Source organism: Protopterus annectens, chromosome 1.part0 (assembly GCF_019279795.1).
Source record: "Protopterus annectens isolate FY-2018-M chromosome 1.part0, PAN1.0, whole genome shotgun sequence".
In the NCBI taxonomy this organism is placed as follows: domain Eukaryota; kingdom Metazoa; phylum Chordata; order Ceratodontiformes; family Protopteridae; genus Protopterus; species Protopterus annectens.
This window is the reverse complement of record NC_056725.1, coordinates 1,200,820,299-1,200,837,080: the sequence shown is the minus strand read 5'-3', so window position 1 is coordinate 1,200,837,080 and position 16,782 is coordinate 1,200,820,299. Positions and strand designations below refer to the sequence as shown.

General features: G+C 40.0%; 1 protein-coding gene across 3 annotated transcripts in view; it reads left to right on the top strand.

Annotated features, from left to right (window-relative positions):
- The window catches only part of EP400 (E1A binding protein p400), a 3,509,270-nt gene that overhangs the window by 2,683,807 nt on the left and 808,681 nt on the right, over window positions 1–16,782 (top strand). For all 3 annotated transcript variants that reach the window (XM_044065578.1, XM_044065569.1, XM_044065563.1), the window contains one exon: window positions 7,204–7,340. In XM_044065578.1, the coding sequence (XP_043921513.1) occupies window positions 7,204–7,340 (137 nt within the window). The remainder of the gene's footprint in view (window positions 1–7,203; window positions 7,341–16,782) is intronic.

The following is a 16,782-nucleotide window of genomic DNA, read 5'->3' as shown; positions in this document are numbered from 1 at the left end:
CCTTTATGCCTAAGGTGGTTTCTAGTGTGGCTTTAAACCAAACTATTCATTTGCCTACTTTTTATGCAAATCCCCAAAATAAAGAGGAAAAGATTTTGCACACTTTAGATGTACACAGGCAGTTACGTTATTATTTGGACAGAACTAAAGGGTTCAGGCAGTCTCAGCAGTTGTTTGTTTCTTTTGCTTTGAGTTCTCAGGGCAAGCCTGTGTCAAAACAAACTATTTCTAAGTGGATTGGGTTTTGCATTGCTTTCTGTTATTCCCATCATGGCAAGGAGATTCCAGCTGGGATTAGGCCTCATTCCACTGGGGCTACTGCCACTTCAACAGCTTTTTTGAGGGGTGGCAACCAAGGATATTTTGGAGGCAGCTACTTGGAGTTCAGTGCATACTTTCTCTAGGCATTATCACCTGCCACTTTACTCTAAATCCAGGGCTGGTTTTGCCACTGCTGTTTTGCAGGGCATTTTGGCAGCTCCTGCTTCCTTGTAGTTAGCCATCCTCCCTTACCTCTGCTTTGGGATTCTACCCAAGTGTAAGGACTGCAGCAATGTGAGATGAAGAACATAGTACAGTTTTGTACCTACCATAAATGTAGATGTTCGAAGATCTACATTGCTGCAGTCCAATTTACCCTCCCTCCTTCCCCTCTGTAGTTAGAGGTGGTTGTGTGGGTTGGGTTGTACATATTGTGTATATTGTATATATTGTACATATAGTTAGTGCAAGGGTGGTGGGTTGGTTGTTTGCTGTCTTTTGGTTTTGACCTTTATTTTTAGGGTCTTCTGACATCTGGGGCAAGAAAAGACTGAGGATATGACGTCGGTCATGCGCATTTGTACCCTGACGTCCTGATGTCAGTCAAATGCGCCTTGACCGACGTCAGCCTTATACTTTGATATTCGGGCCGACCGAGGACAGCGGACTACCCAAGTGTAAGGACTGCAGCAATGTAGATCTTCGAACATCTACATTTATGGTAGGTACAAAACTGTACTTTATGCCACATACATGCCCTCAGGTTAAAGAACGAAAACTTTTCTCTGAAGTACTTGCTACAGCCCTTTGTCAGCTTTGAGATTGCCCTGCCCCCCAAGGATAGGGATTCCCATCCTCCCTTCCAGCTCCGTTAAGCCACTACTTGAACTTAGGTCACTCTGGCCATAGTTTTTTTATTTTTTTCATGTATGCCAGGAGGCTGGCAGAGGAGATGTACTCTCTAACTTCATGCATAGAGCCCATGTATAGTAATTATTGTGCCATCTTTATGGGTGTGTGTTTCTAATAACCAGAATTATGCCCTGTAAGACAAACAAACTTGATATGAATCTGTTGTATCTGATGAAACTAAACTCCTGATGGGGCAATGAAAGGGATAGTTTGTTATTGAAAAAGTTGCCCTGGTACTGGTTGGTAAGCATGTTTATGGCTGCATTGGAGTGAATATAAAAAAGGTTGTTTTAGTTTTTATTGATTTAGTATCTTCAACCTGTTGGTATACACTGTAATTGAGATGAGGCTGGTTGTCGCTGTCGTTCCTTATGATTTTCAGAATGTCAGAAGGGGTGATTGAGTGGGGCTGACAGGATGAGCAAGTCTGTCTCTTGTAACTTACATAATGAATAAGTCTGTTTCTTGTAGTTTACTGCTTGCACAGGAATCAGATTTGATGGGGTACTATCTGTGTTACTCTTTAAAATGTGTAAATTACATTGCAATTTACTGTTTTTCACAATAGATATGTAAAAAATCATGATAGGAGACTAATACTAAAGGGGTATTGAGAGTCTACGAGACCACAGAGCAACCAACGTTCTTTCCCGGTGGGTAAAATCTTCAAAAAGTAGCCAAGCCAGGAACAACCAGGTAGACAAAATAAATAAATCCAAGACCAAGTTTAATTTGAAGCGCTTTTCGTTTAGGAGCAAACGAAAAGCGCTTCAATATTTTTTGTTCTACTACTAATTTTACTGAAAGAACGTTAATTTCTGTGGTCTGGTTATAACTGTATTTTCTCTAGTGACTTTTGTGTTTGAGTTATTTGGCATTGAGAGTCTGTTGACCCGTCATACTTGGATTTGTTTTGAGTGTGATGACCTGTATATGTGATTGTCTACAATGCCCGATGCTTTTGGAATTCTTTTAGCATGTATGGTAAGAAAGCCATTTGTGAATTGTCACCTCAGAAAGTACTACTGGAATTCAAAATTATGATTCATTTGGGAACCTGCCAGTGGGTCAGATCTGTAAATGATAGTGTAAATGTTATTACTAAAAGATGTCTTTTTTTTTGCATTGTTACAGCCAAGCATTACAGCTATTTCTCCGAGCAGTAACTCTGGTTATGTTACTGTGTTGAGGATTCCTGGGAGTGTATTATAAATGTTGTGAGATATTAAGATGCTGACTTTAAGTGATTTATTTAGATTTACAAGTATTAAATTAGATCAGGTTTGTTATTTTACTTTGAGAACTGATTACTAAAATATTAGCAGTTGCACCGTTTTGTTTTTGAAGGTAGTAGCTACCAAATTAAGAAGTTACAGCTTGTTTATCAGTAGAACAGTGTTGACTGGAGTTGTAAGTCTGCAGAAGCATCAGAATACTTGACAGAAATACCTAGCTAGCACTTAACTGAACAGGCAGTGGTCTGTCAGTAAGCTGGGTATTATTTTAAGGATTGATTTAAGGAAAGCTGGTGTCTTCGTAATTTGTAATTATTCAAGCACTGCTATATTAAAGATGATGCCGGTTTCAGTCTGAATTTAGTAATCGGGTGCTAAGTTTCTCCTGTGGTTTTCAAAATGATGTGATAGTCATATTTTTGTTTCACTTTGGATTGTATTTTAAGATGTTTGTAACACGGGATATGTGTTGAATTTATTTTTGATGAATCCAAATGAAATGTTGACATACAAAAAAATGTAACAAGGGGGAAGTGATTCGAAATTTAATGGACATTCAAAGGTGACTGAGATATATGGATAGGAAAAAATGTCTTAGGCAGATAGATCAACTATTTGTGTCTTTTGTCTTGGGAAAACAAGAAAGAGCAGTGACAGAACAGATGTTATCTAAATAGCTGGCAGAACTCTCTCTTGTAGGACCTTGCAGGGACAAATTAAATCACACTTTACAAAAACGTCCTCCATGACAGCAGTTTTCTGTAAGCATATGCCTGCTCAGAGCATCTGTGAAGCAGATACGTCCTCTATACATACCTTCTCCCAAACACTGTAAATTGTTTTCTTTGATCAGAAGCAGGGCAGGATGTGGAACAACTGCCCTGCAAGGGTGCATCTAACTAAAAACATTTCAGAAATTGGCTCTGCACGTTATTAGCCGCTTGCAAGAATTGGTACTGCTTTAGGAGTCTTCCCATTGGTTTGGAATTCTACAGCATTACTGTTCCATACAAAGAACCAACCCAGTTATGTGAGCAGCTCACGATAGTAGATGTTCAAGAAGGATCACTGTTACAATACTAGCTCTCTCCCATGTTCCTTTTCAGGAGACTGAGTCCTGCAAAATACTAACACTCATAAAACAGTTTTGATTGGGGGGAAGGGAGGGAGTTAAAGATCTGAGGATTTCTTCCTTTATCATTGCTGTACTAGCTTTTCACAGTGCAGGGTGCATCCTTCTCGCCTCACAAAGAACTGAAGATAACATGGACCACCTGCCTCTTCATCTGGCACACAGGCTTGTGTACGAGAGGCCCTCTCTAAGACCGCCTTATGGCTGAGGCAGTTGAGTCACCTGAGCAGATGTCACAGCCTGTGGATAATTGGTCAGGAATGAAATAGTGAGCCTACTTGTGCATCTACTGTCATGGTTGGTTGTTACCCCGCCTGTACCTTATAAATAGACTGGATGTCAGAAAAGCCATAATCTGTTATCATTGTGCAGACCACCTTTATGCAGAACTAAACTGTTTTGTAGCTGAAGGAAGTTTGGGAAAACAAATAACTGTACAGACTATGACCTACTGACTTAGTCACTTTGTTAGTAAATTTGAGACACTGGAAGGAAATGTGCTTCCTGACTCAGTTGATACTCATGTTGTGGCAACCTGACTCACTCTGTAGGGTTTCCAGGGCTTTCCTTACCTGGCCGATTGGCCTGTCACTGCCTCCCAGAGGACATTGTTACTCGGGGCCAGGGATTCTTTACTTCAGTTGTACCTGTCCTTGAGAATCATCACAAACTTAGAGTTTGGAGTTCATAGGCTACCAGTTGAGCACAGTATCTCAGTTTGCAAAACTGCCAGCTCTGAGTATCTACCATTCATACTCAAGCTAGTATCTTACTGTCTCACAGGAGACCTCTGCCTTCCCTGATTCTCTGACTGTTAGGTCACATGGTTACAGCAGTCTGCTTAGTCTCCCTGCTGAGGTACCAAGTAAGTACCCTGCAGTGGGCACTAGCGATGCAGTGGTCCAATTTGACTCACTCTGTGGATTTTTCCATCATGTTGACTGAAATCTGTTGGAAGTCAAGTCAGGTGGTGGTAGGAGTCTCCCCTATTGTCAGCTTGGGGGACTGTTTGTTCTTCTTGCCCTTTAAGGTATGGTCATGATGGACGCCACCCTACTTGCGGGGGGGGGGGTACTTCAAGAGAAGACAATCCTAGGAACTTGGTCTACACTCGAGTCTAATCTTCATATCAATGTCTTGGAGGTGAGGGCAGTCTTCCTTTTGTTACAGACCTTTCAGGACTTTCTCTCCAAGGGTGTATGCAGACGGGACAGTATGTCAGTTGTCTGGTATCTGAACAAACAGGGAGGAACCCAATCTTATCCTCTATAAGGAGGCTATGAGGGTTTGGCAATAGGTGATTTTATCTCAATGGTTTCTGGTAGTAATACACATCCCAGGGAAGTCCCAACATTTTGATGGACAGTCTGAACAGGAACATTCTTCCTCACAAGTGGTCCCTGAATCTGAGGGTAGCGGCTTGGATCTACCATCGCTGGGGAACTCTTTGTTGCTATCTGTTTGTGTCTCCTTCCAACACCAAGTGGAGTATTTATTACCCCTTAGTTCCTTTGCAGGGAGAGTCACCCACGGAATGCTCTCCTGTATGTTTGGCCCCAAGTTTCCTGTATGCTTATCCTCCTTCTACTCTGATAATAAAGTTCCTCCAGAAGGCTGCCTGTTAGTGTGAGTTGTGATCCTCATTGCTCCCTTTTGGCCCCATCAGGTGTGTGCATTTTCCCTTTCTTTGACCTCTTCTGAAGTACCCTCCATGACAGCTGGCTCCCATTCTAGATCTGATCTTTCATCTGACAGGTTTACACCTGCCCAACCTTTGGTCTGTCAGATTCAGTCACGTTGTTTCTCCAATTCCCCTGGTGACCAGAGATGCCATGGTCTTAGAGAGAGTGGTCCACATTTTGTCCTCTTCTCAGAAGTCATCTACATGCAAAGTATTGTAGCAAGTGGAGATGCTTTGCCTTTTGTTTTTTTTCTAAAGGTCTGGATCCTTTTTCAGCACCTTTGAAAGCTAGATTTGATTTCCCTGCTGACCTGTTTCATTCAAGATAGTTATTCCACTATTTAATTGCATTTAGTGGCCATTTCTAACTTTCACATTGCAGAGGTAATACATCTGTGGCAACATTAAAGATGTCAAATGACTTTCTCAGAGAAACCTTTTTATTTGTGACCCTTTTCCCCTTGATTTTGTCCCTCCGTGGGATTTACCCTTTATGCCTCAAGTGCTTGCTGGACCTCCCTTTGAGCCTTCAGCAACTATTCACTTGAAGCTGTTGTTTTGGAAGACTCTGTATCTGATAGCTGCTACTTTGGCCAGGTGTGTATCAGAGCTGCAGGCTTTATCCTTGGTGCCTCTATCTGTTTTTTCATAAAACAGGTCATCTTTCAGAACATATCCTGCGTTTCTGCCTCTAAGTTGGCATTGAAAAACAATTTGAATCAGCCCATTCACTTTCCAGTGTTCCACTTTCAAGCAAATGAGAATGTTTGCTATATTGTCTTGATGTTCACAGACAACTGAAATTTTACTTAGAACCAAGTCCTTCAGAAAGTTAAAACAATTATGTTTACTTTTCAGAGGCCTAGTTGGGAAAGTCATAGTCTAAGTCCACTTTATGTAAGTGGTTCTCTGATTATATTTTGTTAGTATACAATTTGAAAGGGAAGACTTTACCTTGCAAATCCAAAGGTCACTCTGCTAGAGCTATGGCTACTTCCATAGCTTTTTTCTCGAGAGCTGCTGCTATGGATCACATCTGTGCTGTGGCTACTTGGGTGGGTCCACACACCTTTGTTTCTCACTACAAGCTGTATATTCAGTCAAGGTCTACAGCCTCTACTGATTCTGCCATATTGTGGGAATGTGCCATCACAGGACTTCCATGGGGTGTTAATGTGGCTGGGGACTCTGTCCCGCAAGTTGAACCCAGACAGAAAAGTCATCAGATACAAAAATTATGTACTTAAAATAACGCTAGATCCTTTGTGTTTGTTTCTGTCTGGTTCAGCCATCCCTCCTACCTGCCCCCTTCTGTGTTGGGTTTTTGTCAGTTGTTGAACAACCGAGTCATGGAGGCTTCTCTCTTTTTTGGTGTCCTTGTTGTCATGATTTTAGAATTAGCAGTTGAAGTTGTTTGGAGGCACCTCTGTGTAGAGCATGATATTATGGGCAGAGTAGACAGAGCTTGGGGGCTGAAGTCTTTGGAAATGGCTGGTCTCAGATGCGATAACCCACAGGTTGAACTGTCGGAAACAGACATCATGGGTCTATCTTTATGGTAAACACATAACTTTTATTTATTTTTGAAGGGTAGCCTCCTTATCTGTTCATTCTTTTGCTTGCTGTTTGGGACTTTATGATGATTAAAAATCTGCGAGCGGAGATTTTCCTGAAGAAACTTGTCTTTTGTATAAGTATCTACATTAAGTCTACATCTTTGAGGGCATTCCACTAATGACTTCTGCATCCTTTCCACTTTTCCTTAAGAGATCTGTTATGAGTTGGTGTTTACAGCGGTCCGCCCTCCCTTGAATTTTTTTTTTGTTAATGAACTGTTGTCAAGAAAAAGGTGATATAGACAGTATAGAAGATTGTGTGCTTTAATTAGGTACCAGTAAATTTATGTTCTACTGTTAATAAAAACAAAATAATCAACTCTACCTGGCTTTTTGTGACTGTCATGTTTTTTGCCCATCTTTTAGACAAAAAATAATCGGCCTCTTCGAACTAGTCAGATCTATGCTCAAGACGAGTGTGCTACACATACACAGCTCTACACAACCCGCTTTGAGTTAATGAAGATGATCGCTAGCAAAAGAAGCCCGCCAATAAAGCCATTGTAAGTACCGCACTTTTTGGTATGAAGTAAGGCAGTGCTAAAGTACTGTGTTTTCAGTTTCACCCACTGCTTAAAACAATGGGGCAAGACATTGTCATTTTTGAAACTGCATAAGTTTGTATTAAAAAAAAGTATCATCTGGTATGTTTTTTAAGAGTACATTCCTCAAGAGGTCCAAAGAGATTGTACTGCTTTCTGTCATCATGTGGGTAAACTTTTAATAGCCTGTCTGACAGGGCCTCCCTCTTTTTCTGTTACTTGACTGGAGAAAAGTACATGTTAAAGCTATCTTGGACCCCTTTTCCTCCTCTTGACAGTTCTTTCCTTCTTCCACTTGAGCTCCAGCAAGTTAAGAGAGTTTATAGAAAGCAGTCCATTTTTTGGTCTTCAGCTATACTAAACTTGTACATAAATTGCTGTGGATGTGTGTGTAAAAAGTTGCTGGACTGCACTTTTGATATGTTCTAGTATACAACAAAATTACCAAGCAGTACTGTCATGCATTTTTTTGTTAGGCTTTAACTTTTAGTGCATGTCCCACATTTGTTGCAAAGGCTGTGACTGTCACTGATACAGAATTAAAGATGTCATCACAGAAGAAGAGCATTTCGTTATTTTTTAGCCTTGATAAAAAAAATTTTTTAATTGTTTTCAGAAAATTGTCTGGGAGACATGCAAAGGTTCTTCAGAAGGTAGAGTTAGGTCACAATTTAATTAGAAGTTGTGTCAGCTGCCTAGTTCTTAATATTAATTTTGAATATTCCTTCAGCAGTGCTGTCAAACCTTTCCATCTCAACAACCCTTCTGGAGTTGCTGTTTTCCAAATCCAGCTGCAAGATAGTACCTCATCAGTTACAGTGATGAATTTTTGATCCTACCCTATGCCAGGTGCTTTGATAAATTGAGGTATCTGTCTCATTCCATGTCCAGAATCTCAAAAGGGTATTGGAAATGTATTTCACAGACTTCATTTCGGTGCTGTGCTCTTCTAATTAGAAATCTCTGTATAAACGGTTCTGTGAATAGATAGCAGCAATGGGGACTTTGGCTGTTTCTTTCCTTTCCTGACCATTCTCATTAGAGTGCTGTCCTTTTAGGAAGAGATGAACTTTGGTTCTGGGAATTCCTCCATCATCTCTGGAAGTCCATCATTGACTTGTTAAGGTCTATTGATAAGGTCAGGGGTTTATGAATTTTGTCCATAGTAAAGCTTTACAGCAGGTTTCTTAATTGTTTAGAGCTTTCTAGAACCTGAACTTAAGATTCTCTCTTCTATCCTCGAGAAAGCCTTGAAGGGTGGACTGAATGATGTGTAAGAAATTGCTTTCCCTCATGCAGAAGGTGAACCAAAGTGCCTTTCTCATTGATTTCTGCTTTTGGCTAAAAATACCCCATCTGCCTCAAAGCTGGGCCAGAAGAGAAAGTGTCTGGGGATTAGATTATCCAAGAATTTTGCTCATTTGAGAATCTATAACTTTCTTGGGTACATAGCTGAGTTTCCTCCCATATTGTTAAGGCCTCAACTTTTTGACTGATTATCTGGATGACAGAAAATAATAATATATTTTTTCAAAGCCTTCTTTGACTGGTCTTGACCTGTCTTCCATTAATTCTGTGTCAGTTAGAAGTCTACTTTTGTATAGATGTTCAGGGTCTTCCTTCATTGGGGATTATTCTTAGAAGATATTCTGGTCTGGTTTCAGGTTTCCTTTTGCCACTTTCACAGGAAGCCTCTCATGCCCCTGTTGAAGTGTGGACAGGAGATGAATTCTCCTTATAAACTGCTTCATACTAATGCTTTTTTCATTAAAGAGGAAAGTTACAAAAACAGAAGCCTGCTTAGAAGCAGCCACAAGTTCATTAGCAGCTTGCCCTTCCTAATTACCAGTAAACTCATCAGAAAGCAGGTTTCCCTACAGTAGAAGATGCAACTCGCAGACTGCTGGCATACAGCTGAAAGGTTTTAGTGCCTACCTGGGCTTTTGTATCATTTCTCATTCTGCTGGAGTCATGGGCAGGTTCCATTTCTGTGTTAATGACTGGGGAACCCTCACAATGGATACTGAGTCTTCAGATTCTAACTGTACTCTCTGAATTTAATTTATACACCATTCTCTGAAGTTCCCTTTTCGATAGCAGAAGGCGCATATGAAGTAGGAGGCTGTTCTTCTTTAGAAGGTTGCAATTGCTGGTGTCAGAGGCTTGCTAATGTAGGATTTTTTTCTGTTTTTTTTTTTTTTTTTTTTTTTTTTTCCTCCACCTCTGCAAGAGATCACAGGGTGTCAGACCCAGCCTAGATTTGAGGGGAGGAACATCTGTGAGTTCCTCTGTTGAGGATAATTGGATCTGGCTGACCTCATCCTGGGGAAAAAAATGTTTACTTTTTTTTTTTATCAGCCGCAAATATGGCATATCAACAAATGATTTGTTTGGCTTGATCATAGACTTATTCAGTTGCAGGATTTTCCTTTGAAATTTTCTGCCATGTTACCTTTTTTATTCAAGTTAAGAAGTGTGTTTTGGTGCAAGTTCATCTTTTTTGAGGGTTGTGGGCTTCAAGACCGCCTAAGCAGTGGTTATTATGATGATCATTTTTCACATATGAAGCATATTTTGGTGGCTTCTTAGTGTGAAGTTAAGTCAGCATTCATGCATTTTAGATAAACTAGTCAAGATTTCCCCACTGTCAGGGCAGAATGAGAGTGGTAGATAAGCCATACCAGCTTACCCATTTGAGTTTCCTTCTCAGTATATCCATTTCGTACTGCAACCAGAATGCTTCCCTTCTAGATTGTGGAAGCACAGAGTGGCAAGGATTAGACACATCGTTTTCTAAGCAGCTTTCTCACTTAGCTGCATGTGCCCAGTGCTGATACATGCTGTGGTGATACACTCGTAAGTAAAAAAAAAAGTACACCTAGCCCTTAAGCATGTCAGTTATTTTCTGCCAGTCAACCAGTTCATTTTAAACCTTGAGCCTTATACATGTGGATGAAACGTTACAGCATTGAATAATTCTGTCTGTAAAAGCATATCTGATAAATGTTCAGAGATCTCCATATAACAGGCCATGGCACAAGGCTGCACTGTATTTGCTGCCTTGGAGAGGAGCACAGTGAGAAGCAGGTTTTCTTTCAAAACATCGAACATGTAAACATAATCCTGTCAGAAATGTGGTTTACATGTTTGATGTTCAGAGTGTTAATGAGGTTGAAATATTGTCAACCTAATTAAGAAGTTGTTGATTCGACTTAGCAAGTCTGTTATCCCCTGTACAGCACTACGTACAGCTGAGATCCATACTGTGCAGTACTGTTTTTGCAGGGAGGCAAGCCCCCCTGCACCTCCTGCTACTTATATATTCCAATTCTGAGATCGCACTATAGTGTGGAAAAGAGTATATCACCCAGTCCGCACTGTCCCGTGATGTCAGTATGAAACATCACTCACGTATGAGCGAATGCACAGTGGCATTTGCTGAACAGGGAACTTGCAGAATTGACAGTTGGCAATATGGAAATCGGCCGACTAATGTTCGGCATTCCCATAGTCGCCTAACCAGCATTCTGCATATTGATAGTAAACCTGAGAACCACTGTCATAATTGGCACTTATTCAGACTGTCTACTTTGTGACATTATAGGGAGACTTATTTGGATTAATTTGCTGATGTGATGGTGATAGCTTTTGATATTTGTTAATGGGGATCAGCGGTGTGGTCAGATGCATAGCCGTCCAGGTCTTTACTGGAGTGCTATCAAAAGGTCTAAGAATTTTTAGAAACTGCTTTCTGGTCATCTTAAATGGTGAGCTATCCATGATCAGCCAAGATGCAGTAATATGCTCATCCTCTTTGGCAGGCAAGAAGGCACACAGAAAAGGTGTACAGGTGCTGCACTTCATTTTGTTTTGATCAACATGAATTTGACGCTTTTTAGCTCTATCCTGGGCTGTGGTTTTTCAAATTACCATACCACCAGTCTGTGAGTACTCAAGTTCAAGGACTTTCCTCTTACTGTTTTCTTTTTTTGCTTTGTAGGGTCCACTAGCCCAGTTTGAAGGGAGTTCACTGGATCCTCCCTAGCCAGAACTTGCATTTCAGGGCCTTGATATCAAATAGATATTTGAGGACTGGTAAGATCTCATAGCACACCTTTGAGCATATGACTTTTGTACTTACACCAGGCCTTGACTTCAAAATGGGTATTTGAGTTCTTGTAGGAACTCGTAACTCAGATGGAAGAGTGCATCCTTAGCAGACATGACCCTGGAGCTGAACTTTTGTCATCACATTACTGTTGGTAGATGTGTCTGAACATGTGATGATTGCCACCTGTCCTTCAGCCAGTGCCTATCTCTCACTTTTTCATGGACAAGACTATGTATAAACTTGTATGTCGTTGAGCTGGTAGTGGTGTGAGGGATTACCATGCTCCCAAGATCTTGAGGAGTCTGAGGACCTTGAAAGAACAGTGAGTACTTCCATCCTTACAAGCCCCACAAGCTTCTGTACTGAAATTTTAAAGAGACAATCCCAGTGTTTAAAATTTGAGTCCGAGTTCAAGCTGACAGAAGCCACATCCACTTTGTAACATTACTTTCATTCGCACCCGCAGTGTCATTTTACTTTTAAATATCCTGTAACTCCACAGTTCCAGTCTTGTTTCAGTTCCCAGGATGAACTCATATTTGCATGTGTTCCTCTTCGACTTCCATTGGATTAGGGAATTACAACCATAATACTTTCATTCCAACCTATTTCACATCCCTATGAATGTATTTCAAAATATTAAATCAAGTAAATAGGGTCAGCATTTCTACCCTTAATTATTTATTTAAAAAAAATGTTAACACATCAACCATTTTTTCTTGAATATTGGAGCATAATATTCCACATATCTCAACTCATTAATGTTTTGTGCGCTTAATCTAATGTTTTAATGGGTATGGTGTGCATTTTCCCCCTTTTTTATCTAATGCAATTGTAGTTCCTGGTTGTTGATCATGGTTTATTTTGCACTAAAGTGCGATCAGCAACTGAGAACTACACTAACCATATACATTTAAGTTTATTATTTTGCACTAAAGTGCGATCAGCAGCTGAGAACTACACTAACCATATACATTTAAGTTTATGTTAAGTAATCTCAAATGCTGAAGAAAGATTCAGTGGTCCTTGCAGAATACTAACTGCTGTAACACCGTTATTTCATGGGAGCTTTCTCTTTTGTCTGCTTGTTTTAAGCTTGGTGTCATAAAAGTGGAGGGTGCTGCACATTTTGTTATATTTAGCACACTTCTCAACTGCTCCTGATTTTTGTCAGAAAAACCTGGCTTTGCCTAATATTTTGTGACATCACTCAGTGTTTTCTTTTTCTGCTAAACGAAGATTACATTCAGTCAGTAATGCTAGGCATTGAAAAAAGCGTTTACGAAAAACTTATCTTTTTTTTTATGGAAACTTGATAAGTATTTCAAATTTTAACTGATTTTCTCACATACATTGTTGCCTCTTACTAGGTCATGAGAAGCTGACACGGAGGAAGTTATCACTCTTTACAATACAGAAACTCAGACCAAAATTAAAAATACGTTTTTAACAGACAAACCAAGGGGGGCAGAACCATAGGGGAAAGGTGGCAAACACCCCCTCACTTTAAATAGTCATGAACTGTATCCCCAGCTCCTGGCACAGATTTTTTTAAATGAAGTAAGCTGTGCCAGAGAAAAGTGACATCAGAAAAAGTGTGTGTGTGTGTGTGTCCAGTTGTCTGCGATGTCCATGAGTGCATGTATGGTAGTGTTTGCAAGTGCATGTATGTGACTGTACGTATGTGGGTGTGTGTGTGAGTGCACCTGTATATGTAAGTGTGTGTATGCGAGTGTATGAATATGTGTATATGACTGCCACAAGTACATATGTGAGTGTGCGTGTATGCGCTAGTATGCATATACAAGTGTGAAATTACATGTATATGACTCTGCGTGAGTGCTTGTGTATATGTGACTGTGCGCAATTGCCTGTATGATAGTATTTGTGGGCATGCATGAGTGTGTAGAGGGTTCAGAATCAGAGAACATTAATTTTTTTTAAACTTTAAAGTAAGCATACCTCTCACCGGTACAGATTTTTGCCTCATTTTTTGGTCCGTTTCACCTCATAAAATATGTGGTTTTCTGGCAAATCATTGAGAATTTAAATCTCTAAATAATAACATGCATTTGAGTTTCAGACTTCATTTCCTTCAGAAAACGCATGCCAACACAAATACTGTTATTCTAGCAACTTTTTAAGTTCACAAGAGCAATTTTTAAAATCTGTCCCTACTTTTGACCCACCATTATTTTAGGCTTTAACCAGATTTCTTTTGCTAAGAAGTTGGGAGGTATTCATAGCTATTAGGGGAAAATGATTATTCATTTTATGACCATATTCCTTTTTGTTAGCTAAAAGAAAAGCTGGCAATGTAAAATTTAGCAAATGTTACCTAACAAATGCATTTATTTTATTTGTCTTTGTTTACTAGGAAAGTCTGACTGGGTAATACCCATTTTCAGTGGAGGCCCAGGGAGAAAAGCTCCATTTGCTTACATTGCGTTATACTAAGTTCCAGTTAAACACAGGGTAATTATTAGTATTCTTTTTACATTTAAACACAAACAGTAGTTACATTTATATATTCTAAGATTTTATAGAGTTGGTAGTTAATGAAAGAGAAAGCCCAAGTACAACTTAATGGATTGTAAAGGCAGCAGTTATGTATAAAAATTGTGTCATTTCAGTGAGAGGTTGAGTGTATGTATTTGGAGAGTATCGTATGGTGAACACGAAGTCTTAACCTTGTGAAAGGCCAGGACTGGTTAAGATGTTGTTTAAGCATTGGTTTAAAACTATTGAGTTTGGAGTTTTATTTGTCTGCAAATAATATTCCAGAGTGTAGCAACATATTGGGAGTAGAGCGAGTCTCTTGCAATATTTGACTTATTTGTAAGTAATAAGAATTTGTTACTAGAACGGAGGTCCCTTGCTGGAAAGTAGGGCAGTGATACATTTTGTAATGCACAGCATTTTTCTGGATGATGAATGAGTTTGTGTGCTGTAGTTAATTGTGAATATGTTAGGTAGTTGTGTAGTTCAAGCCAGTTTAATTGCTTTAAGCAATGAGAGTGGTGGATCCTATGAGGGAGATTGGTGACAAGTTTAGCTATTTTATTGTAGCAGGAGGCATTTCTGTGCAAATTCATCCTAACCGGCTCTTTTTTATTGTGAAGCAGCAGCTTCAAATGGTTATAATATACCAGTGCATGTGAGGTGTGGTGGATTTGACCACAAAGAGACAATATTTTGGAGTGTTTAGTGCTGCTCAGGCAGCATGAGTAATTATCAGTATTTTGTAATGTCTCAAAGATCATTACTCATAATTCTTAGCTAGTAGAAGTTACTGACATGGTTTGCTTTCTTTTATGTAAATGTATCTTTGCCTGTGTCCTAAGTGATAATTCAGTAAAGGTGTTTGCCACCACAGCAGGCTAGTAATTTACGTCAGATGCAGGTGGGAGAGAGACTGCTGTGGCCAAGCTGGTTCCTCAAACCACTGTACTTTTTCCCTAGATCCATCTGCGTGGCAAATACAGTCAGTAGTGATGTCCGCAGCTGTTGAGCTCCCCTTAGTGAGAAACTGAGAACCCCTTATGTTGGTGTTGCAAGAAGATGCAGGGAAAGCCCCCCTAATTAATCAGAATGTTATGCTCATCCCTGAGTTTGCCTCAATTTTCCTGTCAAAAAAGAAACGGAAAACTAAACTTATAGCTTCTCCATCTCCAGTTTCACTGGTCAGTAGTAGTTTAAGTCCCGGCTCATGGTCTTGTACAGGCCATTGACCTTTCTTATTCGGTGGTTTATAGAAAAGGAAAAAGTGATTCCTCTTTTCTTGAAGAGATTCAAGAAATTCAATCCAGAGAGGAATGTGATAGAACAAATACAGTTTTTTCCTCTCAGAATTCTGATTCAGACTCAGTGGAGGGCATGTTACCTGAATCTTCCTGTCAATGATTCTCTTTCACAGAGACTATTTTCAGAATGTGCAGGTGTATTCAGTGGAAGAACGCTGAGGTTTCTCATCCCCCCAGAAAATACTATCAGCTGTTACAGAAAGAATTGCCAGAACCTTTACCCATTTCCTCAGTTCTGTCAGCTCTAGAGGAAGTGTGTTCCACTGCCTGCAGTTTTCCTGATACTCCGCCTACTTCCCCTAAAAAAGGCAAATAGAATGTGTAAAGTTCCTCAGTCTTTTAAGCTTTTATGCACTCTTCCCAAACATGGTCCAGCAGCTGTAACTTTAGCTAATCTAGCTCCTGCCAAACATTTTAACTGTGATCCTTACCTTTTTGACAGGGATGGTAAAACATATTTTAAGTTTAGGGAAAGTGCTTCTCCAACTTCAATTTTTATAATTTTGAGTTGTCAGGCTCATATGTTAGTTTATTGTCACTAACTGTGACAATATAAGGAATGTACTATCTGCAGTTCCTCTCTGTGAGGTAAAAGTCTGCTTTGTGTGGTTTGGTTTCTTTTATTTTTCAGGTCAGTAGTTATTTAAAGAGTGTATTTATAGCTGTAGATAGTACATTCAGTGAGGTTGCCACTGGTACTGTGTTGAGGCTTGCCTGGCTCGATTCTCAGAACTTTCTTGAGAACTTTCCTTTGCTGTTTCTGAGTCTGTTTTGTAACTTCTGAGCATGAAATTCAAGGCATCCTTGTTGGTGAAAGCCTTTCTGCACCTTTGTGGGAGGAGCTGGGTGCCATCTAATTTGGGTGATTGGACTAAAGCTCAGAGCATCCTTATTGGTTAGTTTGAGTTAAAATGTTTATTTCTTGTTTTATTTAAGGCCCCGTGTTTGCGCTCGTTTGCGTGTAGCACAATATTGTGCACTGTTGCATAGAGGTGGTTACTGTATAGAGGCAAACATTTTGTTTGTTAAATTTTTCCCTTAGGACTTTGCTTCGGGTCCTCCAGAGGTTTTTCATGGCCCTGCTCTACTGTCAGGTGGAACACTAAGTCTAGCCTCAGAGATACTAACATACCTCTCACCCACTAGCCATTCCTAAGTGTGACCTCTTCCTGACCATATGAATTTACCAGTTTTTCCAGCCAGCTTGGTCAACATGGGCATCCTGAGGAAGTGTTGCAACTGGCTCATGTTTACTGACAACTCTCTACTCCTAATCCACTCAAACTCAACATGTAAGAGATGCAACTGTATTAAGAATCTTGAATCCATGCTCTGTCTTACACACCACTCAGAACATATGACATTGAGCTGGTTGTCAGCATGCACACCTCACCTCTTACTCCACTCAGACACATGTCACATATACCTACATATGCGGAGGTCCCAACCAGAAACATACCTAAACCCCAGAGACCTCCTAAACACAAGC